This window comes from Camelina sativa, chromosome 10, assembly GCF_000633955.1.
Source record: "Camelina sativa cultivar DH55 chromosome 10, Cs, whole genome shotgun sequence".
Taxonomy (NCBI): Eukaryota; Viridiplantae; Streptophyta; class Magnoliopsida; order Brassicales; family Brassicaceae; genus Camelina; species Camelina sativa.
The window spans coordinates 24,949,844-24,962,122 of NC_025694.1; the positions used below are offsets into that span (position 1 = coordinate 24,949,844).

General features: G+C 31.5%; 2 protein-coding genes across 2 annotated transcripts; both read left to right on the forward strand.

The window, feature by feature from the left end:
• LOC104719845 lies at positions 767–1,474 on the forward strand. The gene has a single exon (XM_010437824.1). It carries the CDS (start codon positions 940–942, stop codon positions 1,246–1,248), a length of 309 nt encoding a protein of 102 aa, XP_010436126.1. The 5' UTR covers positions 767–939; the 3' UTR covers positions 1,249–1,474.
• LOC109126909 (probable transcription factor At4g00232) lies at positions 3,726–4,487 on the forward strand. The gene has a single exon (XM_019230822.1). The coding sequence runs from the start codon at positions 3,726–3,728 to the stop codon at positions 4,485–4,487; it is 762 nt and encodes a 253-aa protein (XP_019086367.1).

A 12,279-nucleotide genomic window follows, 5' to 3' on the forward strand; every position in this document is an offset into this window, starting at 1 on the left:
ATATATCATGACAAGATAAATAAAGTCTTTTCTTTTTCTTTTGTTCAACGAAAATAAAGTCTTTTTAAAAACCATATTTTAGCTTTCCAGTTAGGCTCAAGTGAATTTAAAATCTACCAAGAAACAATCAAAGTCATTTTACTTTTGTTCTTGTTTAGCATCTTTCTTAAACAAATAAAACCTGGCTTTAATTATATTTTAAAGTAGTTAAAAATTTTAAATAAAAGTTTACAACCCACGGCGCCAAGCCGCCAACCAATCACTTTAAGATATGGGTGTTGGGAACATAAAATTCTGATGTTGGACGATATTGCACATCATGAGTCTAGTATTGGGAAGACTTGTGTATATCCGAGTATATATCTCGTCACATATGTACAACAACATATTTATTTTTACTCGTTCTCAATTTTTTATTTAAATTTCTATGATAAAAAATATATATATATATTTATAGACCTCTATAATATAAGTATAATTTATAGACCTCTATAATATATACTCCCATCCCATTATATATATAAGAATAAAGACTTAGATTCTTCTGCTACACATTTATTGATTAGTCAGCTTAATTTTTAAGATAATGTTCGATATTTATATCGCATTTGATGTAGTCGACGATCGAAATAAATTAAACAAACAAAATACACACAAAAAACAAACATTCACACACAAAAGAACAAAACTAGATAATAAAATTAACATAGTATCTAAAAAAACAAAATAGAGAAAATAAGTTTTCAATATCTAGTACGTGCTTGCATCTACATGATCCCACGAAGTTCTTCACATATCCACAATATACTGTACTATTTTGTCTATATAAACACATCTCCCATTTCCACATAAGAAACCTCAAAAGCCCTAATTAAAAATCTCAATAAATTAACCTAGATAGCTTTCTTGCCAAATAATCAAATCTTTTTCATTTATAAGATGGGAATCAGATTCAGCCATGGTCCTTCGACTACAACCATTGACTACAGGAGTCATCAAGATAGTGAAGATCAGAGAATCAAGACGAAGATCATCAATCACGACAAGTCTCATCAAAACCAATCAAGTACTAGCTTTCAGATTCCACTTCATTATCCGAAATATACAAAGACTGATTATGAGAAGATGCCAGAGTGGCAACTGGATCAGCTTCTCAGAGAGTACGGCTTGCCGATCATCGGTGATTCTTACGAAAAGAGGAAATTTGCTATCGGAGCTTTTCTCTGGTCGTCGGAGAAAGAGCACTAGATGTTATCGTAAAAGTTCCATCGTACGTCATATGGTAATGTGTAAAATAAAAATAAGTTGGTGAAATTAATGGTGAAAGAAGAAACATGTTTGCATGTATATATTATCTAGGACATGTATGTGTTATATAAAAATATTTATAAATCGATCGTGTGCTTCTCTACTCTCCATGCATGTAATTACCTTATGGGCACGACATTTGTAATAACTATACTAAAACTTAATATGTGTGACAATATTTTGCTTCATTATCTTTATATATTTTATACTACCTTGTCTTAAATGATTGCTCCAATCTAAAGAAGCTCAATTTCGTGATTTTTGTATGTGATTAACAAACAAGAAATTGTATATTTTTAGAAACACGTTCTGTGATTTTTGTTTTTGTTAAACACCCAAATATATATATATATATATATATATATACATTTATTGTACGATTTTGTGTTTTTTTTGGTGATTAGTACTATTTTTTTTAAGTATCACAGATTTATAACTAACTAGAATTTAGACCCGCGGAAGCACGAGATTTTAATTCAATTGTTTTAATCAGTATAAGTATTGAGCTCAAATATAATTATTCAAACTTTTGAGTATAAATCTATATAAACACTAAACTTACTTTACTAAGTGATATATTGTTGAAGATAATATTTATTTGTTATATCTATTTACGTGAGATTTTATTTAAATTTTTTATCAATAAGAATCATTGAATATAAATACAATTATTTCAAGATTAAAAGATAAATCTGTATAAAGACCGTACTTATTTTACTAACCTATATATATGTCATATATTGTCTCGTGTCGAAATAATGTTTTTCTGACAAATCAACAATATATCACGTGATAACAAAAAATGACTTAAGAACCTCATTGGAAAAGTAAACAATATTGTCGACAATCTTCTGACATTTTATCTTTAGAATAGTTCATTCTATAATCATATACCATGAAAACATCTTTTTAAAAGTTCTAACGTCGAATGTCGATTGTTGACCTAATTATATAGACCATTTAAACGTATTGATATCCCACATTAAATGCAAATATACAAATTTTGATTAACAATTTTATTGTTATGTCGCTACAATGAGGTTGTCCAAGTGCATCATCTGCCATAATAGAATTTCGACCAAGTCTAGAATGTCTGAATGGGGAAACGTTTAAACCTGACAATGAATATCCGTTCACTAAAAAACATGCTCACACTAAAATTGATTTTTTAAGATGTTCATTTTTTCTATATTTTCTTTCCATTGATTTTGTTTTTTTAGATAGATTATTTTTTCCAAATTATTTTTCATAGTTTTCCCAAAACAAATATGACCCTTACAATATATTTTTTTAGATTAATACTTTTAAATTGAGTTAACTAATTAAATTTTTTTTTGTCATCATTGAATCGACAAGACTAATCTCTACTATGTAGAGTAACACGACTTAGTGGAATCGAACTCTGGTGGATTCGGTTGTAGAAGGGGTGTTGTAACCACTTGACTAAAGATATTTCCCTAATTTTTTATTTTTATAAGTGAAATTTAATAATAAATCTTTGTAGTATATGTTTCTTAGTAACTAAAGTTCCACTTTAATTTTATTTTTCTGTTTAGATTTTTATAAATACAATTTTATTTTTCTGTCATGATGAGATCAACTGCCAAATTTATAGTCATCACGAAATCAACAGCGAAGATCAATCGGTTTTTTATAGGTAGTATGGTAATGTCAATTGAAATTTTGAAAACTTTCATAAAAAAAATTCAACTTACAACCCTTTTTTCTTTTCCTTATTTTTAAAAAAAATTAGAACAACTTTTTTGTAAATTTTTGGATATTTTTGACGAGAACATCTATATATATTTCAGTAGTTTTTAAAATTATTAACAAAATTTTGTGTGCATATAATTCATTTCGGTTCATTTATCTGATTCACCAAACTAGTATGTATTGTTGGTAAATAATGAAAACAACCTTATTTCAAGAAACCAAAAGCCAGCACTATATATAGATCTGATTTCACCAATTAATTTCGTTAGTCAATAATTTGCCAAATTTATCTCTCGTGACAGTTGTATTATTAGGTTATAAATTTCTCCAAGATTATTCTGAATTGCTTAAGAAGCATAATTGAACGAAATCCACACTGATCAAAGTTTATATATATTGAACAAAAGTATTACTAGGTTTTAAAATTCTCCATGACTCTTCTGAATTGGACAATAAGTATGTTGGAAGTTGGAACAAAATTCATACGGAGTATTGATCAAATTTGAATGAATTTGAATAAATACCACACCGAGAAAGCATAAAATAAAACGAAAGAATAACTAATGAAAGGCAAAATACACATTTTCCAATAAAAAGTAAACAAACCGTCTAGTGTGACTTGCGGGTTTACATATCCACCAAATAACTCTCTCTCTCTCTCTCTCTCTCTCTCTCTCTCAGAGAAGCTGAAACGTTCTTTGATAATGGGCAAAGTGAATTCGAATCGGTCCGAGAAGAAGGAGGTTTGTGGTGGTTCCGGTGCAGCTCAGCTAACTGGGAAGAAGCGGAAAAACGAAGGGACGTTGTTAGCGAACAAAGACGTGAATGCCAAGCGATCAAAGAAGGTTGCGAAAAACGTGTGTTCCCAAAGGTTGGAGTATGAAGAGGAAGAAGAGATCAGTGTGCTACAAGGTATTCTTGATTGTTATGCTCTAACAGGGAAGAATCCTTTTGTTAATATGAAGGAAACTTTCGAGTTCATGAAGGAATATACAAATTTAGAGTCTTTCGACGAATTCGTAGAGAAGATGAATAGTTTGAAGAAGGTGTTAATGGATCAAAGGAGGAATGCTAAAGAACCATCTACCTCGGGTTGTTACTACCAGAAAGTTTCTAAGTTGTTGACATTGAGTTCGGGAGATAATGTGGGATCTGCCGTTGAGAAACCAAAGAGGAGTAAGCGGGTTGTAAAGCCTAAAGAAGAGAAGCAAACAGCGATGAGTCGTGAAGGAGAAAAATGGTTTGAGAATGCGTCTTTGGTTCGACAAGTTGTAAGCCGTGGTGTTGATGAAGATTCTCTGAAGAGCAAATGGGATGGGGTTCCTACAGTGAAGAAGAATAAGATGGATCAGAAATGGAGAGTCTTGCGAGCCAAGGAACGGGAATCTATGCCTCAAAAGTCTAAGTTTTTTAAGGATTTGGTTTCTGTTATTGTTGGAGCATCGTTATCATCCCGTTTAATGTAATATTAATGTCTCTATTTAAATTTACTTTTTCTGGTTTTGTGGTTATTTTTTTTTCAGATTTTTATTTCTAAGTTACTTTTATGTATTATGTTATGATGACTTTTATTTTGGATTGATGGTTTATCTTTTTTTTTAATTAAATCTGGTTCTTAGAAATTTGACTCTTGTTAGATGTGAAACTACATCATTGCTTTTACTATAATCTTTCGTTGAGAAGAAGAACTTGAAGTGTTTCTTGCACAATAGGTTTAGGTTATAGACCATTCGTATGCATGTAAGAAAAGGTTTAGAACTAATGATAGTGATGCAACAAAAGATTTCAATGGGTAGAGGCTTTTAACAAATGAATGAGACCTTCTTGTGTTGTCACTACGTGCTATGAGAAAGTATGATAAATTCACATTATTCTAATTGATATTGAGCCATAGCACTACAAGAAAATAGTGTTATTGCTACGCTAAAATTTGTTGCAATAACTCCATATTTTGTTACAAATTTGAAAATGCAATAAAATTGAGACATTTTTTCTATTGTTGCTATATGTGCAGCAAATATATGAGCGTTGCAAATTGGTATTTGCTGCACATATGTTGCAAAATTTGCAATAAATAGACACCTTGATATATTGTCGTATTAATGCAATATTACTTTCGTAGTAAATTTTGTCGTATAATTGTAACATATGTTTGCAACTTTCAGTTGTTACAAATTATTGCCACATCAAAAGTGTAGAAAATATTATTACAAATTTGTAACGAAGTAATATATTGCTATATGTGTTGTATTAATGCAATAATATTTATGCAGCAATTTAGTGGTGTAATTACAACGTTCTAATGCAACTATATATTTTCGTAAATAAATACTACGTAAAATATAAAGCAAAAAATGTTACATATATTTTTCTATATTTTTGAATCACAATATTTTTCTATATTTTTTTTTGGCACATGATTTATTAAAATCATAATTGTGTATTTAATACTTTCTTCTATTAATATATATTATGGATAAAAAATAGTGAAAGAAATAACTAACTTTATTAAGTAATCAAATATTGAAATATTCCAAAAATGCAAAAATAAAAAATAATAGAAAAAAAACTAACCACAAATAAGAACCAAGTTCAGAATAGAAGATGGACGGGAAAACAACATGTCAAACATTTTCTCTAACCCTTCAAGCTTGTTGAGTCTCTCTCTCAATTCTGCATTCTCTTTATAAATCTCCGAGCCTCATTATTTTCCACATGATTTTCAAAGGTGGTTGACACTCCACCGTTGACTGAGAGATCACTGAGAAGAGCTCTTAGTCCAAACACACGACCGTTTGTTGCCTTCACATTTTATAATATATGATAAAAAGTGTTTGTGAGACAAAAAAAATTAATGAAAATTTACACATACAGAACAAAAACAAAAGTTAAACAAACCAAAAGCTTAATTATGTGAAAGGGAAACACATAACTATCACTACAAAAAATATGAGTTTTTTTAGCACTAGAAAAATGCTATTATATGTCGTTGATAGCGAATTATCAAACGCAATCTCTGCCCCAGCTATAATAGGGTCACACCCTACAATAGCATTTTTTGATATGCTATTAGATGTCGTTCTATTATAGCACTAATCAAATGCTTTAATATATTTGTTGATAGCTCATAATTTTTGTAATATTATATTGTATTGTAGCAATTTTTATGTGCTACATTATAAAATGATGTATTGCTATATTATTCCAAATATATAACTTGGGAATCCAATTAATTATATGCTACAAAACCAATTTGTTACAAACTTACAAAGCATGTTTCTTCCATTAATCATCAAATGATATATAACTGTAATTTACAAAGTAGTTCATCAAGAAAAGCTCTAAAAAAATATCATAAGTACTTCTATTCATATTGGACTAAAGAACTCCATTGGTATGCTCTCGAAGCTCATGAACAATGGTTGTGGTTCTATTAACACTACCAGTAAGAAGATAATCACCCTTCTTGTTCCACTTCAGGAGAAAAATGGTCCCTTGTGTTCGTTGAGAGTACTTATCACATCTCCTAGAACTGTGAAAAAACAAACCTAAATTTTGTAATCTATAAACAGACTCTCTAAAATGTTTTATAGATAGAAACACTAACCACACAATCTGAGAACGTGTGTCCATCTCTCTCTTTATGCCAACAACCTCCATTGTTGATTGTTCATCTTCATGGTCTACTTGCTGCAATGCAAACACCAAATAAGTATGAAATGTGATCCAACAGAAGCACAACAACGACAAAGGAAAAGAACACAATATATAGAAGTCATCTTAGTTGATCTTATTAGACAGTGGCACACACACTCCCAGTGGCTGTTACCACCCCCTTTGAATCCAACACCATCAAACAATAGGACACACATATTTTTCCATGAAGCGTCAAACTTGGTGCTATTCGTCTCTCTACTCACTTATAACACTCTAGTGAATAGTGATCTAAAAGCTCAAGTCATGTTGAATAGTCCATAACAGAAAAACACAAGAGTTATTGAAAAATAAAGATTCAACCCTTTATAATACCAAAACATTAAAAGCCAAGTGAATATACCTTGTAAGCACCAACATAAAACTCATTTTCGAGCATGTCCTGCAAGTGTTCATCGAGAACATAGACAAACTTCTTGAAACGAGATAGCCACTTGCACTTCTTACAACAATTTACCTTCGTTCCTGCCAACATCGGAGGTTAAAACATGAATCAAAGGTTCTTTACTTTTTCAATCTCCAGAACATTTGTTCATTTATGTGTAAAGACAAATAACTAACCAGTCCTTGACAATTTTTCTTCTTCCTCATGATCCAGCTCAGTAAAGAACGCCTGCAAGATATCAACGACATTGGATATATGGACTAGCATGCTGTCGACTACACCTGCAAACCAAGAAGTAAAATTCTTCTGTTATAATTCTCCAATTTCAAGCAGATTTTACTAATTCTGAAACAGAAATTAGAGAACGACACAACAATGAAGATTCTCTTGCTTCCCTTCTTTGCAGACCAACGCTCAAGTCTTAATTCAAAACTTGAGATTCTGGCCAAACCAAACAAATCTAGCAGCGTAGAGAGAAGCACAAGAAACAATATGTGAATAAAGAAACCAGAGTCATCTAGCCAACTATAAATAAAACCTTTGGAAAACTTCATCAGCTTTAAAAAATACATCTAGCAAGAAGCACTTTGAGCTCAGCCGAGAACCAAACCTAAACTTAGAGACATCTTGAGATAGTTTAACATGAAATATGTAAAGTGAAGCTAGAAGAAAGTTTGAAACTTTAACCTGAACTCTTTGCAATTTTAGAAAGAATCACAAACCCATCCTTTATCTCTATGAGTAGACCATTACATAAAACGAAACGAGACAACGAACACAGTAACCCTAAATCCAAGCAAAGCTTTCCAAATCAAACTCCACCAAGCTTCTACTCCTCCTCAATGAAATCTCTATTAGTAACCTGAAACTAGAATCGTGTGAGATAAAAGAGACATCAACGGCAATAGAAACGGCGATTTTATAGCTTGAAGGCGTAGTCAGAGACGAGCCCTACCGTTGCATTGCCGCATCGTGGATGATGGATTTGGAAATCTGAGGCTAATTGATGGATCTGGGACAAAGAGATGATGGATCGATCTGAAATCTGAGGCGGAACTAATAAAATCCACCAAAACTAGCAACAAAATCAGAAGAAGAGGAAAAGAGTGAGAAGAAGCTTGCTTTTTCGGATGAAGGATCTGAAGGAGGAGAGACGAAGGAAAAGAGAAGAAAAATGAAAATAAAAATTAGGTCTTGCTTATTGTGAAGAGTGAAGACAACCAAGTGAGTCTTGCTTAGTGTGAAGAGTGAAAACAACCAAGTGAGTATTTTTTTTTAAGTGTTGAGTGGTTTTTTTAAAGTGTACGGTAAGTTAAAATTTTGCTAAATTTTGGTTCATTGTTAGCGGTTCGAGTAATAACAGAGCATAATAAACCAAAATTTTGCTAAATTATAGCTTTATGCTCTGTTATTATTAGGTTTAGCGTTAATGAAATGCTATGATATAGGCACCAAAATCTGAATACTATTTTTAATAACACTTACGAAATATGTGTTATCAATGTACACTTTTTGTAGTGTATACCTAAAAAAAATCGTTGAGGCAAAAAAAATTTGGATATATGATATAAAAACAATATCGAACTAGTTTCTACCCACAAAAAGCATCTATCTAGTTAATGAGATGTTATACAACTTCACGACAAAAGCTAATAGCTAATAAAATATTATACCAAAAATATAATGGATCAATGGAGAAATGTGTTTACTTTGGAGAAGAAGCCATGAGTGCTAATGTGTTGTATTTGATAAACTACGTCATTTTAACTATATATATAAGTAGAGAATAAAATAAAATTTTTGATACTGAATAATAGTGGATTTACCCAAATCTTTCAAGTATTATTGAAAAAAAGGAGGTAACAAACGGGAAGAAGCTGAAAAATTGTTTATTGAACGTACGTATGGGAGTTGGGTAGTTATCCAAATTATTTTCATATGAGTTGAAAAAAAAAAAAAAGCAAGTGGCAAACAGTGGCGGGGAGGACAAATATTGCTATGATATTGACAAATATTGAAAGATCTTTGTTTTGATATTTCCATCATATCATACAAAAGGATTTCCCTAGATTTAGTTTTGTATCAAAACAAACTACTCTATAAAACACTCCAACCATTTCTTTTGTTTTTTTAATCCCTTTTTCTAAACCAAAATGAAGCAAGAGAAAACATGAAGAACCAAGGGATGTTTATCGAAAAAGGTGAATACTCAAGGGATGTTTACATGATAAAGTTATACATTGCCCACAAATTTTATTTAAACAAGTCATATGATGAACAAGATAAATTAGAAGAGTTTGATCTGAACAAGAAAACTGGAAAAGCTTTGGTGTTGGATATGCTGATGATTTATTTACCCATGCTTTTATTAGCTTTTGTATTTTTCCAAGATTCTGTTTGCTTATTTATTTAATTTTCTTCTATTTCTCAATGTAAAACATGATCGAACTAATAAAAGATGGAAGTCATGATGAACATTATCATATATTTTATATAAAAAACATTTATCAGACGTTAATAAATTTACAAAACATTAGAAATATTATAGATATAATATATATTTTAACTAGTAATTGAGTTAAAAAGATGATATATATTAAGATAATTTAATAGAAAAAATGTTGTAAAAGAGTTAAAAAATGTTGTAAATACAGTAACAAATGTGTCGCATATCTTGCAACATACTTTTCTAAAAATTTCTTGCAAAATAGCCATAACTCATAACGGTTGAATATTTCTTTTTGCAAGACATTTTTGTATATCACAATAATGTTGCTAATTTGTAACGAAAGAATGCAACAGACAGTTTTGTCGCTATTTTGCAATAAATTTATAATAAAAATGTTACGTGTATTCATCAATGCAAATATATAGCAAAAAATGTTACAAATTCTTAACAACTACCTATCATTGCAAAAATATCGTTGCTATAACACATCACACTGTTTTGAGGACTTTTGCCTCGTGACTATAACACAGTTGGATCATTTTCTCTCGTGTTCTTAGTTTTTGTCTTCACTCCGTTGTACAAAGAATCCATCACCAAAGTGGTTGGAGCTTCCTTATGGATAAAGATCGATGTGTTTCAAACCTTAGAAACTACAATCTCCTTCCGTTTCTGTTGTTGCTGCAGCCACCGCAAAGACGAAGGCTTCATCGGAGAAAGATAAGACTAGTGATAAGAATAAAACTCCTTCAGCTAGTGTTGTTGCTGCGACCAAAAACAAGAAGGCCAAAAAGAATTAAGGTTGTGTTTCCAGCGAGACTCAGAAGCGGGCAAGTGAAGAGACTTCAACAGAAGATACGTAAATGCTGCGAAACGAACCTAAAAAAGATGTGAAGAAGCCAAGTAATCAACGACTTTGGAGTGAGGAAGACGAGATCCGTGTATTGCAAGAATTCCTTGCTTTCAAATCTAAAATAGGGAAGACAAGGACTGAATAAGAGTGGATTCTATGACTTCACAAAGAATTCTATCAGCGTTGAGGTTAGTTTCTCTCAGTGCATAGGAAAAAAAAAAGATGTGGAAAAAAAAAACTGTGAAGAGGAAGTTTATGAATAAATGGAAGAACGGTCAAAAAACCGGCTGCTTGCGAAATCTCATGATCTGAAATCTTTTGAATTTTCTAAAATGATTTGGGGTTTGGATGATTTTGAGGGGTCGATGAAGAATGGGAGGACTAAGAAACTAGTAGAAGAAGAAGATCATAAGGATATGATGGTTCTTAAACAAAGACAAGATTGGTTCAACAACTCGTTTTTGGTTAGACAAATTGTAAGTTTTGGCGTGAATGAAGATTCTCTAAATAGTAGATGAAGTTCGGTGGACACAGAGAAGAAGAAGATGGTTAAAGACAACTGGTGAGTCTTGCAATCCAAGGAACTCGAACTTGTTTCGTAAAAGACTGAGCTTTTGCATGAAGTGGTTGCTCTGATCGTTAAGCATCTACTCATTAGATGCAAACTGTTTATTTTAAATTTATTTTTGCAACTTTGGATTGTATTTTTTAATCTAAGTTTCTGGTTTATGTTCTGAATATGTTTTATTTTTTTATTGGTACTCGCTATTTTTGGGATCTGGATGCTACAGCCTCGGGTAGTTGGATATGGAGAAGTTTATGTAAGCTTCGACCTCTAGCCAAATCCTTTATAGTTTGTCGTGTGGCTTCAGGTATTACTTGTAGTTTCTGGTCGGATAAGTGGACTGATCTTGGTCCTCTCTTGGAGATCACGAGTGAAATAGGACCTAGAGTTACAGGCCTACCTAAAAATGCGACAGTTGTTGATGCTATCAGATGTGGTCATTGGTGGATTTCTAACTCCAGAAGCAGGAATCCCATCATTATACTTCTGAAGCAATGCCTACTCCCTTCATCTATTGTTAATTCAAGAGATCAAGACCATCCTCCGCTGCCATCTAGATCCCCTCCCCAGAGCTCAAAGACGAATCGATCGCTCCGAGTCCTTCTTGGTTACTTGATTCAGAGTTTTTAATTAGATGCTTTGTTGTACTTTCTTTTTTGTTTTTAGTTGTTGCTCATAAAGGAGGCAGCTGCACTTGTATTACCGGTTTTACCTTTTGGAAGCATGAATGAAAAGGTATGTGTTTAAGAAAGAAACAAAAAAAAAATATGTTTTCGGTTGTTGCTTCTATGTTAAGGTATTGGTTTGTCTTTTCTAATTTGATGGTCTTTGGAATTTGAATGTGAAACTGAAAGTATTGGTTTTACTAGAATCTTTAGTTAGTAAGAACGTTGAAGTGTAAAGTTTTAGTTAGACCATTTTTGTGCGTGTGTTCAAAGGTGATTATGGCGATATACCAAAAGATTTAAAAGGGTTTAACAAAGGAAAGAGACTTCTTTTGTTGCCATTTACTCAAAGAAAAGACATAAATTTTTGTTAAGTTTTAAAAAAAATATATTTTTAGTTATACATGCATTTTCAGTAATTTTAAATTATTATGGTAACGTATATGCGTCGATAATTTGTATATATTCATTATTCAACAAAGCTTATGATGGTATTGACACCAATAAAAAAAACTATAAATTGTTAAGAAATAATCTTAAAATCTTAACTAATTAGAAGATATGATTTCCAAATTTTGTTGGTTACTAATATAGTTTGCCAAAATTGATATCTCGTGTATTAGAATTTAG